Source organism: Artemia franciscana, chromosome 19 (assembly GCF_032884065.1).
Source record: "Artemia franciscana chromosome 19, ASM3288406v1, whole genome shotgun sequence".
Taxonomy (NCBI): Eukaryota; Metazoa; Arthropoda; class Branchiopoda; order Anostraca; family Artemiidae; genus Artemia; species Artemia franciscana.
The window spans coordinates 23956249-23979943 of NC_088881.1; the positions used below are offsets into that span (position 1 = coordinate 23956249).

The 23695-nt window shown below is 35.0% G+C and overlaps 1 protein-coding gene across 1 annotated transcript in view; it reads right to left on the reverse strand.

Annotated features, from left to right (window-relative positions):
* The window catches only part of LOC136039455 (uncharacterized), a 45185-nt gene extending 22093 nt beyond the window's left edge, over positions 1-23092 (reverse strand). The window contains exons 1-2 of the mRNA XM_065723218.1: positions 22405-23092; positions 6873-6987 (exon numbers count right to left, since the gene is read on the reverse strand). Of these exons, the coding sequence (XP_065579290.1) occupies positions 6873-6987; positions 22405-23055 (766 nt within the window). The 5' untranslated portion in view covers positions 23056-23092. The remainder of the gene's footprint in view (positions 1-6872; positions 6988-22404) is intronic.
* Positions 23093-23695: the final 603 nt, after the last annotated feature.

Sequence of the window (23695 nt, forward strand, 5' to 3'; positions counted from 1 at the left end):
AAATCATACATTTCCAAATTTACCCTCTACAACTTCACCTGTCTGCAAAGGTGTCAACGCTTCTAATATGAATTTCAAATCATAGGTCAAATTTCGCATGTAAACCAGTAGAAAGTATTGCCGCTTAACGTTTAAATTACAAGATTTATGTGCCAACATCCGAAAGTTACTCCCTACCGATAAAATGGGTTTGCTTAAATGGTCATGGTCGCGGAATGACATTTCCCCACTATTATGAACAAACTTTTTCTTACGCACACAACATATTTCTTTGTTTTTGATTGCCAACTCGTTCCGTAAGTGATAGTCATTGGATAATTTACGTCGTACAGCCTTGAAATTGACTTATTGGCTGTTTTTATAAGTGCAAACATAGCTGCACCTACACAATCTTCCCCACTCTATGTCTCAAATACCTCTACCAACAGCGTTTAATTACTCGAGGTAATTTGCGCATGGACAAAAGACACCACAATTGCTTCACAGTCTATACCAACATTCGAGTTTGATGAATTGCACACGTCCATGAGTTTTTCCTTCGATGTCTAATCCCACCTTGCCACTCTGAAAGTGAATTTTGGAAATTCTTGAACTGTAAGGTGGCATTGGTGCCCAAAACCATCTCCATGGACTGATATCCATGATGCTTACAGTGCCTTAAGTGATGTTTTAATGTTAATTCACCAATAAATCTAGAAAGACAAATTAACAATAATTGAATGTCCAATTATAACCATTTTTACTCTCACGAAACCCGACTATTATGGGAAATAGGGTAGAAATGTCCGATTGAATCAGGGTCTTTAGCAAGCTTGTGAAAAAGTCATACCCGGCATTTTCATCCATTTAATGGACGTAACCCTTGCTGAATATATCATGCCGTTTTTATCTTTAAATATACTTGAATTAGTCTAAGCCTGTATCAAAACGAAAGCGTTTTTCAACTTTACAACCCTTTAAATCTGTATTATATTTTGTAAATTAATTTCTCCCTCCTCTTAAAACAATTTTCTATTTAAATTTCATGACATTTAAATCTTAATACTTAATAAATAAAACTTTAGACCCACTCCCATTTAATATTTTTTATCCTATTAAAAAATACTTCTCTCCTAACGCAAAAAACGTCCTAAAAATTATCCAAGCCTGTATAACGCGTTTGCATCTTCGTTTTAAGGTAAGACTTCACCCGTCTCTGTATTAAAGGAAAAATTCTGGGCAACGGATGCTTTAACACTGTCCCTAGCTCCCGCCTCCCGAATCGGTCGTTCTAGAGTTTCCCAAATTTTACTGATGTTGGAGTGTGCTACGTATACCGGATCTGTGTGGACCCTACCACTTATTAGAGTATTAAATGGGTTTCCAAACTCAGCTCTAAAATCATAAAAATTGCTCAAATCGGTATCAGCTAAATAGAATTCATACAAAACAGGAGTTGAGTGGGCTCAATTTGTCCTGGTTCCCCCATATACCTGTCACTGTGAGGGGTAGGCACTGTGTTTTCCAGTACCCTTTCGACCTCGCTAGATGGCACTTGATTCAGATGATTGCCTAAAAAATCTGTATTTAGTCAGAGATCCCTAATAACAAAGTCTAGATTAAAGCTGGGGGAAAGTATACAAATAGAGCTCACTCCTCACTACAATCCCACTCATATTCACTTTCCACTGGGATTTGTCATGAAATAGGGCTGGTAGCAACAATATATAATCAATGTACGCCCCTGGTGTAGGTGGTAATTTCTGATATGTGAACCTAAAAATTAAAAGAGCTTATCAGCTCATTGGATTTTTATTATATCTATGATATAGTAATTGAAAAAAATCCTTCATACGTATTTTGGTCTTCTGCTTCTCGTAGTTCATGGATACCTGCTCTTGTCCCCAAGAATATCATCAAAATTCTTGTAATAAATAATGAAATTTTTCCCAATAACTGTAGCCTAATTTGAACATGACCCCACTTAAATCCAACTCACTCCTATCGCACCCAAACTCTTCTCTATCGATGTTAAAAACTATAGTTTTCACGGCTTTCAAGGATAAAAGAAGTTGTTTCAAGCAAAAGTAAAGAAGAAAAGATCTAAGGAAATAGGGATTATTCTGCTGCTTAAGAGTTTTAGTGAGAGTAAAGTGCCTCAATTAACGGTTATTCCCTTTAAGAGCGATAAAATAAGCCTGGTACATGCCTCAAAAAAACTTCCTAGGTCAAGTATGCAGACCCGTCCCCGAAAGGTTCATTTTGCCAACCTCACTCCAATTCAGGACAGCAAAAAGTAGCTAAAGTAGATTTTTTGAGGATGTACGCTAAATTGTTCATAAGAGACAAATTTTTAGGAGAAATATGTACAATGGAAGGCTACAATAAAGAAGAATCGCCACTGAATGAGCAGACTTTTAGTCTGTTGCCTAGGGTTACATCTGACCCTATTAAGGGAGGAGGGGCTCTCTCCAATAATTCAATACTATTGTCAAAAAAGACACTTGTTTGCTATTTTTAATTACTATAAGAAAAGAATATTATACACGCTCTCTTTTAATGACTCAATAACTTACATTTATGTCACCGTTTCATGTTAGAATCCAATATGTTTATGTGGATACTTTCCTAAAGAGAGCAGTTGGTATAAAAGTGAGTCTTTTTGTCCAATTATTTAAAAGTTTATATATTTGATACCTATCCTGTCGTAATTATTTGGTATCTGCCTGGTCGGGTTATGTGTTAATTGAGAGCTTAATTTAGCAGACAACTGAATGGTCCCCCTTAAAAGATTGGCTGTTTTCTTTTAGATAAGCTGTACCCGAGTGGTGGTGTAATTAAGGTTTTTAAACACATATATCACCTTATACAACTTTATCCCGCCAATGGAATATGCTTGAAAGTGATTTAATATGGGACCTGAATTTAGTGATAAAAATACGGTTATTATTCCTCCGATAGAAATTTTTATGAGGGTGGGGCTAGGGTTTACTTTTGTATCTAATAAAGGGAGTTATATCAGCTCAAATTTGGGTATGCCCATTTTACTGTTTTGGTGGGGGAGGGAGTATATACATAGAGACTCACCAGTATATATGTAGAAATCCGAATTTCATCAAATTTCTATAGGCATACATTTTTAAAATCCTTGTTGTACCTTCAAAATGCAAAACAAGACTAATGCGGAAGTTCGTTCAATAACCGTTTCTATACCCCAGGGACAATAGAAAATTACTTGATTCCCGCTAGAAAAATAGCGGTTCATGTGACGCTTCTTTTTCCTGGAAATAAAGTGTTACTTTTTGTTTACCAACAATCCTTTGTTCCCAGGAAAATCAATAGATGTCTAGTCTCTCTAACGGCTCTAGTAATACAAATGACAGAAAAAATATCTTGTTTGGAGACACAAAATGACTGTGTGTGTGCAAGACATGAAACCATGGGATGATAAACAGTTGGGACCGTGTTCTTACTTGAGGCTTTGAAGGTCCCTTGCTCTCGTTGGATTTTTTAAGGAAAAAAACACTTTTATGTTACATGCAAACCCTATCACACAAAAAACTAGGAAATCATGATTTGGCGGGCCCCTGATGGTTTTTAAAAACTCAAAGAAATTATTGCGTAAAAACCAAAATTAAACACTCCCCGTTGCGTAAGAACCAAATGTAAACAAAACCTATAACGTAAGATGTACCTGCTGCCTGTCGTCAGAATGGTGGGATATGGGTGACATGGGAATGGTATTATATGGCTGTCGTCGGAATGGTGGTATATTTGTGACATTGGAATGGAGGATATGTATGTCATGGGAATGGCGGGATATGGCTGTAGTCGGAATGGTTGGAAATATGTGGCATGGAAATGGAGGGATATGTGTGTCATGGGAATGGGGAGATTTATTTTTCATGGGAATTGTGGGATATGGCTATCGTTGGAATGGGGGGATATTTGTGTCATGGGAAAGGAGTGATATGTAAGTAATGGGAAAGGAGGGAAATGTCTGTCATGGGAGTCATTATGCTGTCACTACTAAGAGTTTGGTGGGTGCAGATTGAGGAGAGGGGATGGTGCTTGAAACCACGTTGAGGGATCGGGATTTTCTGGCATAATCTGATTAACTATCGGAAATTAAAATTCAAAAATGAGTTTTTTCAACTTACAGTACAGAACCAAATTGAAACATAGACAAAAATTAGTCCATATACGAGTGGGGCTGCATTCTCCCAAATCCCTCGCTCATTAAGCTAACGTCTCTATTGCTGTGACAATTTTTTTTATTCTAATTAAACAACCCTAATGTTCACGAAGTCTTCCTTAAAGAATTGTGGAAAAAAGTCAAACTTTACCATAAACCGTTGAAAAATTTTGATTGTTTAGATTTTTAATGTAGGTCCTTACTATTAGTTGAAAATCTTGTTTTTCTATTTAATTTCATAAAAGAGCTACTCGATTACTTCTGGGCTTGGTCCATTTTGGTGGGCGTTTTCAAGCTGAAAAATCTCTTACTAGCTAATGTATCTACTATGGGTTGCCTCTCCATTGTAGCATAATATTTGTAGGCAAGTATATATAATACGCAGGAGGTAATAGGCTTGAGACTGTCTGTGCAGGATTTCAACTCTTGTTGATACAAGACCATCGCCAATGATGAAAACCATGTTGTGACAAAGAATGGGCCCAGGATTACGCAGAGCCTCCGTTCATGCTGAAGTTTTTAGGAACTTTATGCTTTCCAGTTTTAAGCCGGCTTAAGCACTTTGGCGTAGACTTGAGAAGATGTGTTAATCCCTGTCCTGCGTTGGTTTCGGGACCATTGCTTTTATTGAGGCCAAATAATTTCAATGATTTAAAGTACATGAAAATTAGAACTTGGATTGTTTTGACGTTAAAAAATAACTATCGTACCGACATTTTGACTGACAAATTGAGACGATTCAAACTGAACTTATTAAGAGTTTCAGAAACTCATATCCCAGGGATGGGAAGCATGATATTAAGTGATATAAAATTTGTATACTCAGGCAGGAAGGATGGGGAACATAGATAGGGAGTAGGGCTCATGATGAATAGGGAATCTGCTAAGTCTAGTTTAGGCTGAGAAGCTATTAAAAATATGAATACTATCGCTCATTTTATGACTAAGAAGTTCAGAGTATCAGTTATAGTAGTATATGACCTTGAGTGAAATTATCTGAGTGATAGATCATATGAAAATAAAAGGAATGTAAGGAAAGTGGAGAACGCATTAAAATATGAACTAAGGAGGTGTGAACTGGAGGCCATGGACAAAACTGTCAAGAATCTTGAAAATGCAGCTACATGGCATATTAGTCAAAATATTGTACTGGCGTGTTAATAAATTGAGAGAGAGCAGTCAATGTCCCAGTTAAAGATAAAAACGGGACCACAATTAGTGATAAATAAAGAGTTAAAAAGAGATTGGCAGAATATTTTGAGAATGTGCCGTGTCAAACGAAAGTATTCTAAGGAGAATTTTCCACGATATGAGTCTTCTGCAAGGCATTTTGCGGAAGGTGCGGAGTTTGGGATTGTCCAGAAGGAATATTATAGGAAGGATGTTTTTTAAGCGGGAGGAAGTTTCCACGGAGGAGTTTATCGTGAGTGGAGGCAATTTTTCATGGTGAGTGAGCCAGTTTGACCAACATTAATTGAAAAAATTGTTAGAAATTAAATAAATAAAAAACAAAGTTTTTTCAACTGAAAACAAGGAGCAACATTAAAACTGAAAATGAACAAAATTATTCTGTGTATGTAAGGGTTGCCCTGTACGGGTTGCCGTTTGACCGTCTGTTGTATATTTTAAGAACGACTCCTAAAGCGCAGGGGTCGTTTAATTGGAACGGGAAGCTTTTCTGAAAGTACTAAAAACTTAGCGTGAAGAGCAAGGTATTGAAGGCAAGCCCTTCGTAATAATTTCAGCTGATTTTGAGTTTTGATTTTGCTCCTTACTTTTAGTTGATTTTTTTTTGTAGACGCGACTGTCAAACTAATGCTTATGCTGTATATAAGAAGAACTTTTTCAGCAAAAACGTACTCTTCTATATTTTTTCATTTTGTAGTAAATCGAAAATATTAGATGTCATTTTTCATGATATTTAAGTTGTGTTTAACAGTTATTCTTCTGAATTATACTCAAAGAACCTAGTTAGAATCACGAGCCGCTAGTTATAACTCTTTTTAGAATTCATAGTATTTTAGTCTTCCCAAATGTTTTCTAAAACTTCGTAAAAACAGAAGAAAAGCGATCCTATTTGTTTATCTTTTTAATGGAAAAGACGATTGTATTTTTGAGAACAAAACACATCCTCTGAAAGCATATAACTTCTACAACCGGAAAATATCTCTTTTTCTTGAAACTGCCAGTATTGTATTATGCGAGGCTTTTAGGATTTTTAGCAAGCTTTTCGTTTTATTATGCGGAAATTCTTAGGATTAAAAGCTTTATCTCGAAGTTCTTTTAATAGATGTAAAGCGAACTTAATGGAAAGAACCGATACGAAGCTTTCATAAGGCCCAAAGACGAAGAGTTGTTTGACTCTGAAACACAGAGAAACAGAGAAACTACTAATAAAAAGAGCTGTGACTGAAACAATATTTGTTCCTTTTACTTTATTAATATTTTACACTGGAACCAATAAGTAAATTTTCACTGTTTTTTACTTGCTTAAAATATCACAGAGCCTTTTTTCATGCACTTGACTAATCGCAGATGAGTAATAAAACAAAACAAATGATAGTCTGCTTTTTATCCATTCAACATACGTTCTGTTGAAGAGACAAGTTTTATGTAGTATGTGTGCTGATGCCAACACTTGTGAGGATTTACGCCTGCATTAAATGGTATGGGAGCATGAGCAAAAACCTTGGCTTACCAGAATTAGAGTCGGCATCATTCTGCCTTTGACTGGTTTTGCTCCTGCCCGGTCTTGGGAGATGGAGTTGCGGTAAGTATTTCTCTCGAAATTGCCGGTACTGTTTTTCGTATTCCTAGAAGAAAAAAAAAACCGGAGGATACGAAAATATTATAAACACAAAATAAAACAGAGTGCTAATTCTTTTATGAAACGAATATGTAAGAGTACTAATACTAGTGAGGAAGCTTGTTAAATGACGGGAATAATAATAATAATAATAATAATAATAATAATAATAATAATAATAATGTTAATAATAATAATAATAATAATAATAATAATAATAATAATAATAATAATAATAATAATAATAATAATAATAATAATAATAGTAAATGTATTGCATACTCCTTTATGAATATCAGAGAAAAATTATTTTGTTCCACCCAAAATACGAGGTTACTTTGCCCCCCCCCTAAAAGGGCTGTTCCTTTAAGTTGAAATAGACCCTGCTGCCATGAGAAGAGCAGGGTAGGCTCACGGAAACTATAACCATGGAAATGATCATTTACGAAGGGAAAGGACTTTCCTTGCTTTTAATCGAATTCATTATCTGCATGTGCTCGTAAATAGTCTGCAAATCTTAACAAAGACATATTCGACTCAAAAAGGAATATATTCTTAATATCTAACTTTTGTTAGATATCTAACAAGATATTTTGTAAGATAACTGTTAGATATCGATATTTAACTTTTGTCAGGTTGAAAAAAAAGCCCAAAGGTGTACTCGAACTCCTGACTCTGAGAGTGGGAATCAAAATCCTTTATCATCTGAGCTAGCTGGGCTTGCTGGTTGACTGTATACCTTTGTTGCTCTACTCTATACGTAGACGCGGGGTTATCATAAGCGGGTTTTCTCTGGAGTTACAGACACTTAACGGTAATATAAATTAAGATTCGTTACACCAACTGAAGACTTTAGCGTAAAGAGCGAGGGTCGAGGAAAGTAGATATAAGGAGTATTTTCTGCTTGTTTTAAGTTTTAATGCTGCTCCATTTTTCCAGTCGAAAATACTTGTTTGGATTTATTTAATAATTATTTAAGAACGATTTATGCGTCATGACTGCAGAATATTTTGATTTTTGGTCTTAAGAAGTTATAAATTCAAAGAAATAGAAATGAGAACAAAAATGAATGCAAAAGAAAAGGAATCTCTTTTCTACGTAGCAGAATTTTTTTTGTTTACGCATTTTATTGCTTTTAGGAGTAAAAGGTTTCGTAAATTTTTTTTTAAATATTTTATTGTACTTTTTTAGTCTTTGATAAATCTAGTCTTGGAGCAATAAAATCGTATCTTTCATCCTTCATGCTAAGGAATGAAGCTTCATCCCAACAATTTTGGGTTGTAATACTTCAAGATTTAAAACCCACCTATCTCTCCTTCAAAATAATCATTACTTGGGCACTGCCATTAAAAATGGCGTTCGGTTTGGCTATAGCTTGAGATGCGATGTTCTGTTCTTTAATCCTATTTGGTTTAAACAGATGATATTAAATAAAATGTCTAAAAATTCTGCAACTCTGAAATTAATTGAACAATGTAAAAAAAATGATGAAAAAGTAATTAAACCAATCTCCCCATTTCTGCAAGTATCTCCAGTAAAGTGGGCTAACCATAGGGAACTTACGTAGTTAACCATGCAAAAGTATAGTAAAATTCAGGAAGTTCTCCTGAATGGACCCTTTCCAATATCTAACAAAAAGTATTATATATTCCTTCTAGTAAATAAAACCTAGGGTAAGGCAAATTCATCATAATTCTGACTGCTGGTGTTGCATGACATATCCTAAAACAGATGAAAGTGATAGCTGACTTGGCCATCAATCAGGATCAATTTCAGTTATCTGTGAGAAAGAGAGAAAGAAACAGCAGAGAGAAAAAGAAAGTAAAAGAAAGCACAGAGAGAAAGGGAGTATAAGTAACTGTCGTGTATAAGACTTTAGGCTTTGACTTTATGCTTTGACTTTAGGATTGCCTAATCAATAAAAAAAAATGCCGCAAGTCAAATTATTCACAGTACTTTACAAATAGTTTTTCTATTGTTTTATAGCGATAAATGAAAAATGCCCTTCCTAACCTAAGGAGACATTTCTTAACTCTAAGGAGATTGTATTTGGTAGTTGGTTGTATCCATCATCAGCTTTGTTGGTGTGGGCCACTTGGTTGTGAAAAACCGTCCAGCCCCCGTCTCTATATCCTTTATCAATGTCCGTAAGTGCTCCTCAAAGTGGCGGAACGACAAATCTTAAAGCAAATTTGCTACCCCAAATTCAAAACGGGCAAACGCAATGGGAGCATTTATGGCCTGGGGAGCCATCAGTTAACCGGTTAATCTGTTGGACATAAATAAAAACCAAACGATTCTGCGATGTTCCTGGTAGGTAACGTGCCAAGAGAACCAGTTACTTTGGGGCTAAATCAGGAAGCCCCCACCACGTCCTTGGCAGTGAGCCTGTTCATAGAAATCCTGAGGATATGGACCTGGAAGGTATACTGTAACTCAACTGTAAATAAGTGTGATATAACTCAAGCTCTTGTCTTTGCTGACTTTCTTTGTTATCAATTGGATGCTTTTATCTAACTGGAACGAGAATGAATGACTAAGGCAAAAGAAACTTACACAACCCTTTCACTCACCATAGAAAATTGGATTCTGGAATCTAAACCAGTAAAAACAAAATCATATTTTTTGTTGTTGAAATTGTGATTTGTGTTTGAAGTCCACCGAATTATTGAAATTTTAAACATTTATACACTTTTCAGTAGAAAAAATATAATTCTCAACGTAAAAGGTTTTATTGATCAAATTGTTTCGGATAATAGTAGATTGAAATTTCGTCAACATCGTGTTAAATTTGACTATGGTGCCCTTTATTAATATGTTCAATAGCAATTCAAAATAAATGTTGGAATAATAATAGAAAAAGCTGAAGCTAAATATATTTTTACTTTGAAAGGAGTTGAACTTACATGTCAACAAAATGCACAACCAGAAATTTAAGTACACATATTTCAAGCATATATAATCAATATTTCGGAACAATGGAAGAATTCTAAAGGAATTTATTAGTCTCGTATTGTTTATTCAATAGTTACAGTGTTTTAATAAGACAGAAACAATCGTTTTGGGCCATTTCAATGTAAAACAACGTAACAACGTTATTTAAGATAAATTACGTAAATTTAACGTAAACTTAACGCAACAACGTAACGGAACACCGTAAATTTAAGATAATGCTTCACAGTACTGTATAAATATTTAACAGTAGGGAAAATTTGGTTCAGAAGTGGCACATATCACAGAGGTCGGAAAGTTACCAATACGTGAGAGCTATAGCTTCAGAGCAATTTAGGTCTCCCATAATCCTATCGCAATGTACTAAAACTTCGTCATTGCGCGTGCTTGAATGTGGCGACGTCACGAAGAAAGCCGTGCGGCCGATGTGTACCAAAAATCTTTAATGGAGAGCACATGAATTTTCGGTACTGTTGAATATTTACACTGTGTTTCACAAGATCATTTCTGTAGTATAATTGGCTAGGCTTCATTGGGAAAGCATGTTTCTACCACTCACGGTGATGACTGGAAATGTCTATCACTGTCCGGGAGAAGTACCGGTTCTGGCATATTTCGGAACTTGGCTATAAAGGACCGTTCGAGACTGCTATGATAGCATAGCCAGTTGGCATGAAATGGCTGTAATTCAAGCGGCCGTGGACGTGTTTATCCCTGTGATATTTCTGATTGCCCTAGATTAATGTGTGGCTTATATTCATTGTGAGTTGATCAGGGTTGCCACCGGTACTGATTCATCACTAAATTTGTTGATTTTACAGGTAATCCAGTAGCCTTATTGAAATTCAACTTATTTAGTAAAGAAAAAATGTTGGGATCCAATAAGGATCTGGAAAATAAAAATATTTGTTCTTCAACAAACTAAAATTTCCATTTGGGTTTGTAAATCCAATATTTTTATTTCTCAGCCATTTAAAAATTCAATATTGATTGGGGTATTCCAATAAGATCTTAAATATTCAATTCCAACGATTTTCAGCTACTACAATTGCCATTTTTGGTTGACAAACATTACAAAACAATTTTTGTACATGGGGCTGGATTCCACCTGAATAAAAAGTCTGAATCGACTGTATTGACATAGTAAGCGATTTCAAACCATGCTGCTAAAGGTGGAGCTTCGAAAGAGAATCAAGGCAGGATCAGCACAGGTAAATCAGGCTTTGATCAGGCCCGCAACCCAATATGGAATTAATGAGAAATCAGTCTCGTCACAAGCCTTAGGTTTTTCTCTGCATGCACATGTTTGATGTCAGACCTGGACCCTCAGGGTGGAGGAAAAGTGTCAGCTTGACGCTCTTGACCAAAAACACCTACGAATCGTCAGCAGCAAAAAGCTAGTGCAAAGGATCAGCAGGAAGCAGTTGATAAAAATATGTGAACAAAAGCTTCACAGATCCAAAATAATCAAAAAATGACGTCTCAAGTGGCTAGGTAATATAACAAAGTATCCGAAAGAGATCCTAAGACACCAGGTACTGCTAGCAGTACCCCCTTCTTCTTGGGCGAAAAAAAACCAGGCAGCAATGCTAAACCCTGACCTAACATCCTTAAAAAGACGTCAAACCACTTAGGGATTCCTGAACCACGGTTAAAAGTAAGACAAGGAGTTGCTGAAGTTTTTTCTACTACAAACAGAAGACAGAATCCAATTGATGATTCAGGAGATTCTTGACACCTACTTCGGCTGAAAAGCCTACGTATTGTCTTAAGCAAGTGAAAAATAGTAAATAATGATTTGGTGCACTTGCTCAGTTTCTTCTTTTCTTCTTTAACATAATTCTACTCCTATTTCCATTTGGTGCTTAATCAAAGTCCGAAGTTCTTAAGAGGTCACTGATGTCAGTAAAAAAAATGATCAAAATTCTTTCAGCTCAGTCCCTAAACAGAGGACTTCTATGATATTCTCGTTAAACGTCTTCGATCACTGATCAGAGCAGAATAAACGAACTTACTGAAGGACTAACGGAGAAGTAAAACTAGTTGTCAGATATTCATTAAAATTTTTTTTTGTTGTTGTCAAGAGATGCAAGATCTTAGTGGGTTAATTAGCCACAAAATGGGCTTACAAACTATTTACATATACCTGATTCTTATAATCTGTAACCATGGTGTTTGGCCTGTGTTATGCATGGTATTTGTAAGTTTGTTATGCAGACACAACAAGACAAGAAACAATTGCAGATTTTTTTTAAAGGAATCGCATAGTCGCCTAATGTTTCATGTGACAGTAGGTAATTCTAGAATGCACTATTCAATTAGTGTGGTAAAGTTTTAATGTAAATTGGTAGAGTACAATGGCGTTTCTTAAGGATTATCTAAACCAAAAAGTCATAATATTGACTGCAAGAAACTGGCGCCTCCTGACAATTTAGACTAAGCAATGTTGGTTCCCTTGACAAGCCAGACTAAAGCATATTTATCCCGACTGTATATTCAACTGTCTTTATTCAGAGAAAGATTTTAATGTTTTGCTATCAACGATAGCAAATTTTATATTCTTTTTTTTATCTCCAAGTGGCAGTCTTCACGTTCTTTTACACAAACTGGAAAGTTGCTTGAAGACACTTAAAGCGTGTTCAGTATCAAATAATATTTGGAGAAGAGGTGCCTCCCTTTAGTTATATTTTAATAAAGCAAAAAAGCAGAGATAACAAATTAAACTTTTAATTAAAACTAGAAAAACATATATCAGAGCCAACTCTCTTCATTGCTTGTAGTCAAGAGTCATAAGTAATCAATACATTATTTATTATTATTTTTCCTTCAAAGTCATCTCATATCGAACAGGTGATCTTAAAAACTTCGAAGGGGACTTATGCGATTCAAACTTCAAACTTCGCCGCGTCTCTTGCTTTTTTTACTATCCGATTAACCGTAAAACCTAAAGACATCCGGACAAAACTTCGAGATTGCTATTTTGTTCAAAGTAGTTGAAAAGTTTAATAGATATCCTTCTGGAGATGACCTGACCCCCACTCCCAAAATCCTGGACAGGGACCGTAAACAATGGAGACTGGCAATTATTCAGCACATGTTTTGTAACAAAAAAGGGAGCTTGATCTCTATATAAGGAACGACTAATGGTATTGCATTGAAACTTCCATAGAATGTTTAGGGAGATCTTTTACTAATTTAAAAGACACAATTCAAATCCATTTTGTGGAAATCGCCTTTCCGCGATATCTCATGAACGGCTAAAGGTATTAGGTAGAAATTTTCAAAAAAGTATTAAGTAAAAACTTAGAAGGAGTCCTTAGGGGGGAGGGGTTGAACTAAATCAAAGATACTATGCATATCCAGGTTTTCAAAAGGATGTATCCATATTCTAGGAGCCGCTAAGGGTATTCAGCAGAAATTTTCAGGGAAGGTTGAGGGGGATGCTAATTAAACCAAAGCCCTATAAGCAACCAAGTTGTTAAAAGGGCTCTAAGGCAGAGTATTAAGTTGAAACTTTCAAGGAATGCTGAGCGAATTTTGAACTTAATTTAAAGGTCCTATGTGCATCCAGGTTTTCAAAAAAGACATATGAAAAATACTACATATTAATAATCAATAAGAAATCTTCGGTAATAACAATTTTCCGAAAAAGAGCTTTTCCGAAAAGAACTTCTATAAGAAAAGTAAAGTACTATATTTAAACCTAAGATAGGGAGAAATAAAGTTCCTAAAATGAATCAAACTCAACCAGGAAACAATATCAATGAATAAACGAACCCTAAAATGAACAGTAACAAAAATAATAATTTCTTAGACCACACTGCTTTTCCATTTGCGAAAAATTGATTGAAGAAAAAACGGGTTTAATTTCTATAAAGCAGTGAACAAAAATTTGTATCGAATAATTAATAAAATAAAAAATAAAAAATGAAGATTCATTGTGTCGGATTGTGAAATTGGAAGCCGCCAAGTTATAAAATAATATCATCATATGGAATGCAGTTTGCGAAGATATTGATAACGATAAATTTTGCCCGTATAGAAATCTGAAAGGAAAGAGGCATACACCGAGAAAACCAAGGGTATATGCATCGCTTTTGAGGTCTATTAATGAAAAAAATCGCATATATAAAATCAAAATGAAGTATCGCACTGAAATAAATATAATACGTTTTAAAAACTATAAGAATCTGTTAGTAAGGATTCTTAGAGAAAATGAAAGTGTATTATGAAAATTCATTTAAAATTCTGATTCCCCTCGAGAAACTTGGAGAACCGCAAGATGTTGCTAATATGTTTAGTGATTATTTTGCTGGTGTTGGTCAAGCGATTATTTCAGCAGGAATAGATTTGTCCCCTCACAGGTCGCATAAAGAATATTTACCCCCAATGAATGTACGAGCATATTTCTGGTCCCTGTTAGTTTTGCTGAATTCCATAAGATTATCAAAAATATAAAAAACGGTAATTCAGTGGGATATGATGAATTATCAACAAATTTATTAAAGAGTATTGCCGGAGTTATTTTTGAACCACTTTTCCACATTTTCAATTTGAGTATCAATTCAGGTATATTTCCTAGTAGATGGAAAATTACCCGAGTAATTCCGTTGTATAAACAAGGCGATAAACCTGATGTAAGTAATTATCGTCCAATTGCAATTTTATCGCCATCATCTAAAGTGTTTGAAAAAACTTTTAAAAGAAAGGATTTCTAGCTATTTAGATAACATAAATTTCTTTACCAAATATCAACTTGGATTTAGGGCAAACCGTTCGACAGAACAAGCGGTTGCAGCTCTTTCATTAGAAATAAATGATTGTTTAGATGATGATTTCCATGTGGCTACTGTTTTCTATGATATTAAAAAAAGCATTTGACACTTTAAATCATGAAATTCTTCTTGACAAAATGATAAATTCCGGCATAAGAGGGAAAGGATTGCAAATATTATTAAATCGTACCTATGCGGACGCAAAATCACAGTAAATGTCGGTGGAAAAATGACTAATTTAAAAAGTCTTATTGACATTGGTGTCCCCCAAGGCTCAGTATTAGGTCCACTTTTATTTTTGATCTATATTAATGATCTTCCCCGAAATTTGCATGAGAATATTAGCCCTGCAGTTCTATTTGCAGATGATACAGCTATAACAGTTAAAACTAGGGATTCATCGACATTGATCGAAGCTCTTACTATAAGTGTTACCTCAGTTAATCGATGGTTTGTTTCTAATAATCTAGTACCGAATTTTAAGAAAACTAATTTTATGGTTTTTGGTCGTTCAAAACGTTCCATTCGAGAGATTTCTTGTCAGGAGCTACAGGCTGGTGATCAAAAAATTTGTAGGGTCCAATCTTATCCTTATTCAGGAGTTTTTCTTGATCCCCTTTTGTCATTTCATAATCATATTGAGTATTTAAGATTAAAACTTGCTCAAAATATTTGGTCGATGTAGCGTGTGAAGAATATTTTTCCTTTTACCACTTTAAAAATAGTTTACCACTCTCTAATTACTTCTTATTTGAATTACTGCTCAGTTGTATATCTTAATACATTTTGGAAGCATATAAAACCCTTACAGGTACTACAAAATAGGGCAATAAGAATACTCGGAAATTTCTTACATCGACCTTCAAAACTTGAAAATGTGTCAGAAACTAAAACATTATTCCTCTTCTTAAATTTGTTGGATTTAAATGATATACGAATATTAAATACTTCCATATGGCATTTTCAAATCCAAAATTTTAAAAATTATTTCTATGACAAATCTTTATTAATTTTACTTCCTCGTTCGGATTGTCGGAGGTCTAGGATGTACCGAATTCCTTTTGTAAGCTCTGAAAGGTCAAGGTTTTCGATTAGGTACCAAATACCCTTGATAAATTGATGAATGATAAAATTCTGTTTGATCCATTCCAAAAATCTCCCAAATTATTTAAATGTCCCAGAAAACCTTCAATTTGTGGTTCCCCATAATTCCAAATAATTAATACATCATCCATATATCTGCCCCAAAATTTAGGTTTTTAAAAATATGTATCAATAGCTAAATTTTCTCATTATCTACATAAATATTTGCTAACAGTGGACTTAAGGGTCTTCACATTGTTAATCCTCTGACTTGATGGTAAAAATTATCTCTAAATTTGAAATAATTAGTATCCCTGCTAGTTATTTTAATTAAATTTAATATAGTTTCAATCTCAATACCTGCAGATAATTCTTCGATTTCACTTTTATGCACATCAAGTTTTTTGGATAAAACAAATAAAGATTTATCGAAAGGTATATACGTATAAATTGATTTTATATCAAAACTAAAAAATCTAGAATCATTTGATATTTCAATATTTTTAAGTTAATACTACTTAATACTAAATAGTAAAACTTTCAAAATTTTTATATCTTTGTTCTTAAGGTTTTCTTGAAAATTGGCATTTTATTTATGATGTCTTAAATTGTCGATTAGTAATTTTCTTCTTTTTTTTCCGCTGAGAAAGGCTCCCAGACATGGGGACATCCCGGACATATAAAGACTCCCGGACATATATTTTATTTTTGATCACTGCTTTATAGAAATTAAACCCGTTTTTTCTTCAATCAATTTTTCGTAAATGGAAAAGCAGTGTGGTCTAAAAAATTATTTACGTCAAGCCTACGGGTGGCAAAAGACCGATTCAATTTTAGTATTTTTGAATTTAGCAAAAAAACATGCCAATATAATTACACAACAAAAGTTTTTAGAAAAGTGCAAAGTAAACAAAATAATTCATAAATCGTTTCGTTTTAAGTATTATTTAAATACATTTAATGAGACTAATCACACGAGAAAAGTAAATTTACTAAATTTAAACCATGTATTGAAGGATAAACGTTTTCAAAGATCACAAGTTCTAAAAGAAATAGATTTCATAAAAAATATTCTTTGCGGGTTTCTTAATACGCATGATTTCCAACAAATTATATAAATTTTCAAAAATTCTTTTGAACATGTTTTAAGGTTATCGAAGGAAAGATTAAACCAAAAATTTTTGCAATTAAAAAGGGAAATTGAAAAACAAAATATTTCAACGTATAAATCTAAACATTTACCAGGACCAGGTGTGATTAATTTAAACACAAGAGCTAAGAGCTCATTTGGCACTTGTGACGAGGCAAGAAGAGCTAAGAGCCAAGATCATATGGTATGAGCTCTAGCAAAATTCTATGAATCAATACATTGATTTAAAAGAAAAATAAGAGGCTTAGTGCCGGTCAGGATTTAAAATAAGAGCTCTGAGTCACGATGTCCTTCTAAATATCAAAATTCATTAAGATCCGATCACCCACTCGTATATTATAAATACCTAATTTTTTCTAATTTTTCCTCTCTCTTTAGCCCCCCAGATGGTCGAATCTGGGAAAAAGACTTTATCAAGTCAATTTGTGCAGCTCCCTGACACGCCTACCAATTTTCATCGTCCTAGCACGTCCACAAGCACCAAACTCGCCAAATCACTGAACCCCTCCCCCAACTCACCCAAAGAGAGCAAATCCAGTACGGTTCCATCAATCACATATTAAGGACATTTGCTTATTCTATTCACCAAGCTTCATCCCGATTCCTTCACTCCAAGTGTTTTCCAAGATTTCCACCTCCAACTCCTCCCAATGTCAAAAGATCTGGTCGGGATTTGAAATAAGAGCTCTGAGACATGAATTCCTTTTAAATATCAAATTTCATTAAGATCCGATCACCTATTCATAAAATAAAAACACCCCAATTTTCACGTTTTCCAAGAATTCCGGTTTCCCCCTCCAACTCCCCCCAATGTCAAAGGATCTGGTCGGAATTTAAAATTAGAGCTTTAAAGCGCAAGACCCTTCTAAATATCAAATTTCATTAAGATCTGGTCACCCTTTCTTAAATTACAAATACCTCAATTTTCAAAATTGACCCCCCCCAACTCCACCAAAGAGAGCAGATCCGGTCCGATTATGTCAGTCACGTGTCTTAGACAGGTTTTTATTCTTCCCATCCAGTTTCATACTGATCTCACCGCTTTAAGTATTTTCTAAGATTTCCGGTTCCCCTCAACTGCCCCCCCCCCACAATTACGCTGGATCTGGTTGAAATTTAAAATAAGAGGTCCGAGTCACGCGGTCCTTCTAAATATGAAGTTTCATGAAGATCCGATCACTCCTTCGTAAGTTAAAAATACGTCATTTTTTCTACCCCAAACTCCCCCAATGTCACTAGATCCGGTCGGGACTTAAAATAAGAGCTTTGAGACACGATATCCTTCTAAATATCAAATTTCATTGAGATCTGATCATCCGTTCGTAAGTTAAAAATACCTCATTTTTTCTAATTCTTCAGAATTAACCCCCCCCCCCCTCAACTACCCCAAAAAGAGCGGATCCGTTCCAGTTATGTTAATTATGTATCTAGGACTTTTGCTTATTTTTTCACCAAGTTTCACCCCGATCTCTCCACTCTAAGTGTTTTCAAAGTTTTAGGTTTCCCCCTCCCAACTCCCCCCATGTCACCAGATCCGGTCGGGATTTAAAATAAGAGCTCTGACACACGATATCCCTCTAAATATCAAATTTCATTGAGATCCGATAACCCGTTCGTAAGTTAAAAATACCTCATTTTCTCTAATTTTTCAGAACCGACCCCAACCCCAACTATCCTAAAGAGAGCAGATCCGTTCTGGTTATGTCAATCATGTATCTAGGACTTGTACTTATTTTTCCAACCATGTTTCCCTCTCCCAACTCTCCCCCCCCCAATGTCACCAGATCTGTTCGGGATTTAAAATAATAGCTCTGAGACACGATATCCTTCTAAATATCAAATTTCTTTGAGATCTGATCACCCGTTCGTAAGTTAAAAATACCTCATTTTTCTAATTTTTCAGAATTAACTCCCCCTCCCCCAACTACCCCAAATAGAGTGGATCCGTTCCGGTTATGTCAATCATGTATCTAGGACTTGTGCTTATTTTTCCCACCAAGTTTCATCCCGATCCCTCCACTCTAAGTATTTTCCAAGTTTTAGGTTTCCCCCTCCATACTCTCCCCCAATGTCACCAGATGTGTTCGGGATTTAAAATAAGAGCTCTGGGACACAATGTCCTTCTAAATATCAAATTTCATTGAGATCCGATCACCCGTTCGTAAGTTAAAAATACCTCATTTTTTCAATTTTTCAGATTTAACCCCCCCCCCCCAACTACCCCAAAGAGAGCGAATCCATTCCGGTTATGTCAATCATGTATCTAGGACTTGTACTTATTTTTCCCGCCAAGTTTCATCCCGATCCCTCCACTCTAAGTGTTTTCCAAGATTTTAGGTTTCCCCCTCCCAACCCCCCCCCCCCCCCCCAATGTCACCAGATCCAGTCGAGATTTAAAAGAGATAATTTTTACCATCAAGTTGGAGGATTAGCAATGCGAGGACCCTTAAGTCCACTATTAGCAAATTTGGGAGGGGAATTAGTTTTTGCAATTGAAAATGAAACGGAGAATAAGTTACCGTTTCTGTATATTTGGATCAATAGAAAGAATAATAAACTAGTATTTTTAATTTACCGTAAACCAACTAATAACAACCGCTATTTGTCTTTCGCATCAAATCACCCGATCCAAGTAAAAGGGGGGGGGTAGTTATTTCTTTAGTTGATACGAGTGTTAAAATTAGCTTCACCAAAATACATGAGCAGTGAATTAATTTTTATTAAGGATATTCTGGTAGAAAATGGATATCCCGAAAACATGATTTCTCAAATAATTGAAAAATGGAAAAAAAAGTTACTGGAACCTATAATATTAGAAGAAAATGGATCAAATCAAAAAACAAATTACATAACTTTGCCTTATATCCCAAGGTTGTCACAGAAATTAAGGAGATTATTAAAAAAAAAAATATAAAAACAGCTTTTAAATCAGGACAAAATATAAGCTCATGGCTAAATAATGGAAAAGATAAAGTTCCAAGAAATATACAACAGGGGGTATACAAAATTCCATGCTCTTGTGGTAAATTTAATGTAGGTAGAACACAGCAGAATTTACAAAATAGTCTACAGCAACACAAAAATGCGACAGATTGCTCGCTAAGACAGAATAAATAACCTGAAACATTTGAATCCGCTATAGCGGAACACGTGTATAATTTTCGTCATCACAGTATTTTATTTGATCAGAAAAAAATTGTTGATAAGTCTGTAGGACTTTTACAAAGTTTCAGAGAAATTATAGAAATAAAAAAGATTATCTATGGGGGTATTAGTATCAATAGAGATGAAGGGGATTTTAAAATAAATTCAATTTATAATAGTTTGATTAAAGACCAGTCAAAAACTTCAACGAGCATTGATTTGCATAATTGTCCTGAAACAAGTAATAACCTTGCGAACGAAAGTCAAAGCATGGTCAATGCTGTAAGAAATCAACGGACTGCAGCTAAAATAGCAAATGAAAAAATCCATTCAATTTATAATTCATAACTTTGTTTCATTAACCTGTAAGATTTTGATTGGATTTGGGGTTGGGTGACCTGCTTTTGTTTTGTTGCAAGTATTTATAATTTTCATTTTTAATAGATTCCCATTTATACACCGAATGCGGCAGAGGGAAGTTTCATTATATTTATTATACATTATATTTATATTTATATCATTATATAATTGCTTTATTTTTATTCTACAGTTATTACCGTCAGTGCAGTTTTGTTTTATAATGTGAGTTTGTTTCTTATTTATTTTATTGTTTATATTTTTTGTGGTGTTTTTATTTGTCGCTTGAGTCTGACTCGATTATATATAATATTTTTTCTCGTTTGGATTGAATTATTGATCTATACCAGTATCAATTGTTTTACCTTACTGTGTTTTTTGTTATAATACCTGTTCGATATTGGTTTGAATTATCCATTGATAGTAATCTATTTTCGTTTAAATTTTGGGCTATTATAAGACTTCATTTCTAATCATCTCTGGCCTTCATACAGCTCCTCTTTCTCTTTAAAAACTTATTTTTCAGAAGTTTCATAATATTATCAAGATCCGGAATATTTCAGATTCAGGTCCGGAAGCCCTTAATAATGGAAACAAAAGAAAGAACAAGAGAAAAAAAGGGAAAAGAAATGGAAAGAAAGCAGAAAGAGCAAAAAAAGATAACTATGTCAATGTGTTAAAGGTGTTCAAAATTACTCAAATATTCTCATTTCCTTTTAACTATAAATGAAAAGCAGTGCGGTCTATGAAATTATTATTAACCCCTAATATTCATTTAGCCCATAATAAAAAAAAGGGGCTGAAGTTAGTCATTTTGGCCTTAGTATTGCGAGATAGGAAGTTTATTTTTTCATCTATACATCTTATCAGTGACAAACTTACATAAAAGTAAGGTTTGCAAGTGAGACGTTGTAGAAACAAGGTCAAAGGAGGCCGAATAATTTACAAAAGAGGCATGGATTTGAATCCAGCCAATAGCAGATTAATCAAAAAAAATATACTATTATTTGGTGGGATTTACCATAATATTCGCATTGTTATAACCAGCCTAATCACTAATAAGTGGAACTATTTGGAGGCTTTGTAGGCTATGTGGCACCAATTGGAGGGTATTTTTCCCTATATATTTTCCCCTCCTCTGAAGTTTTGGAAACTACCTTTTTAGGTATTTTCACTAATAAAACACTTTTTGGTGTTTTTATGGAAAAAAATCGAAAGAAAGCAAAACTGGTTTAGGCGGCATAGGAGCAATAGGCTTGTATGTGGCTTCATCCGTCAGTGACTTTGCTTCTAAGGAGTAAGGTCAACAGGTTTCCAAATTTCTAGGGTTTTATAATAAAGAAATAAAATATCAATACGGCCTGACTCCTTCTCAAATCATAGGAATTGAGTTGTCAAAACCAAAAGTCTATGAAAAGTTTAATCAAAACAAAATTAAGGCGACTTTGTAATCAAGATCAGTAATCGGTCGGTTTTCTGGACATTCTTAGAAGCCTAACAAACACCGATGGATCCAGGGATCTGGGGGATCCTACACTCCGAAGATCTCTTCTGGCACCCTAATTCCATGTTTTTTCAATTTTATACTCTTTTTAAGAATAAAATTGTCAATTTGGTCAACTAGTGGTGCTCTTGGTTTTTTGCCCCACCCCCCAAGAGTTTGCTCTAGATCCGCACTTGCTAAAAATGAGGAAGGAGTTTAGATGAAATCTTCAAAGCCTGCTTTTAAGGTAGGCTATAATTCATGCTCGCGTATCATTCCCGCAAACTTTGATTTTTATAACAACTATCCTCTACAATAGCAAAGGGTCCATCATCTAGAATTTTGCCCATTTTTCCAAATTATTTAAAGCCTCATCTTCAGGATTCATTAAAGTTTTGGGCTAAAACACCCTCTCCTTAAGCTTGGGTGGGTAGTGTCAGAAAGAAGGATGCAATATCAACGCAGTTCAAGATCTTTTACCTTATTCATGTAGGAAAAATCAGGGTCTTGCAATCCATCTGTCAGTTTTACCATGCTGTCCATAGGCATTGTTAATCTTCCCTTGGAAAAACTCCTCTTAATCCCTAGTCCAAGTTGGACATCTGGGCTGTCTTGACCTGGTGAAAAAACGCGAGATGTACTTGGTCCTGACTCAATAGGATGTAACCTTCTCATTTCTGGAAAGCGATCTTGGGGTGTGATGGGTCTAACAGCTTTTCGAGAACCGTCAACTAGAGAGCCATAAGGTGGACTTTCTGGACAACCTTGTGATTGCTCAGGTTGAGTAAATCTTTGTGTAAAACTAGCTAATGCCTGAATATGCTCCTGAGATACAGGTGGGGAAAAGCTTTTCATCTCAGCTTTTGTTGTAATTTTGCGAACATTTTTCACTGAAAAATCTATAGGCTCACTCTGACACCTAATTAATTTATTGCTATCTGGTGAATTTTGAGAACTGCTCGGTCTCTCTAATTTAACTTCAGAATATAATTTGGGTATATAGTCATCTTTCCGTTCTGGCAGTGGTGGGCAACTATCTCTACCATGCACACTAACTGTCGCCACGTATGCACTTTGCAATCCACTTAAAATACCATCCACTTTTTTCCAAACAGTTTCACTATCCTCCATTTCTACAACAAATCAACACATTCAGTTTTGAATCGTAGCAAGTGACCCTCAGACTGAACTTGCTTGAACTAGGAAGGTGTAATGTGATGACGAAACAAGCACAACCCTTCCAAACAGCTGGTCTAATTTTAGACTGCTTTGTTACTTAATTACATAGGTGAATGCAAAAGGGGAGGCGATATACAAGGAAAGAATTTGAAAAGGGTTAAATTTTGCTTATGGGTTTAACATCCGGAGGTCTATAATGATCCAAATGTATATGCCTGTCATTTAGCTGAACTGGATTCCATATCATATTTAAGTTTGCAGCTGGCTCGGATATTCTGGTGTTCTTTGTTCTATGGCATATATGTCTTGTTTTGTGGCAAACTTGGATAGCTACAGATTTCAGCAGCTAATTTTGAACAAGCTATCTTAAGGGGGTCATAGATAGACCCATCTCTGGTGTGTTGGCAAGATGGGGAATGGTGTATTTGAATGTTTCAGCCAACCTCCCATCCCCGATACTTTGATGTTTTCTTGTGCGATCTCTCACATTCTCCGTTGTACCCTAGCTAAGAGTTATAAAACCGAAGTTTACCCTTAAAAGCAAGGGGCGTTATTTGCTATGAGGCAAGGGGGACTAACTGCCCCCCGACCC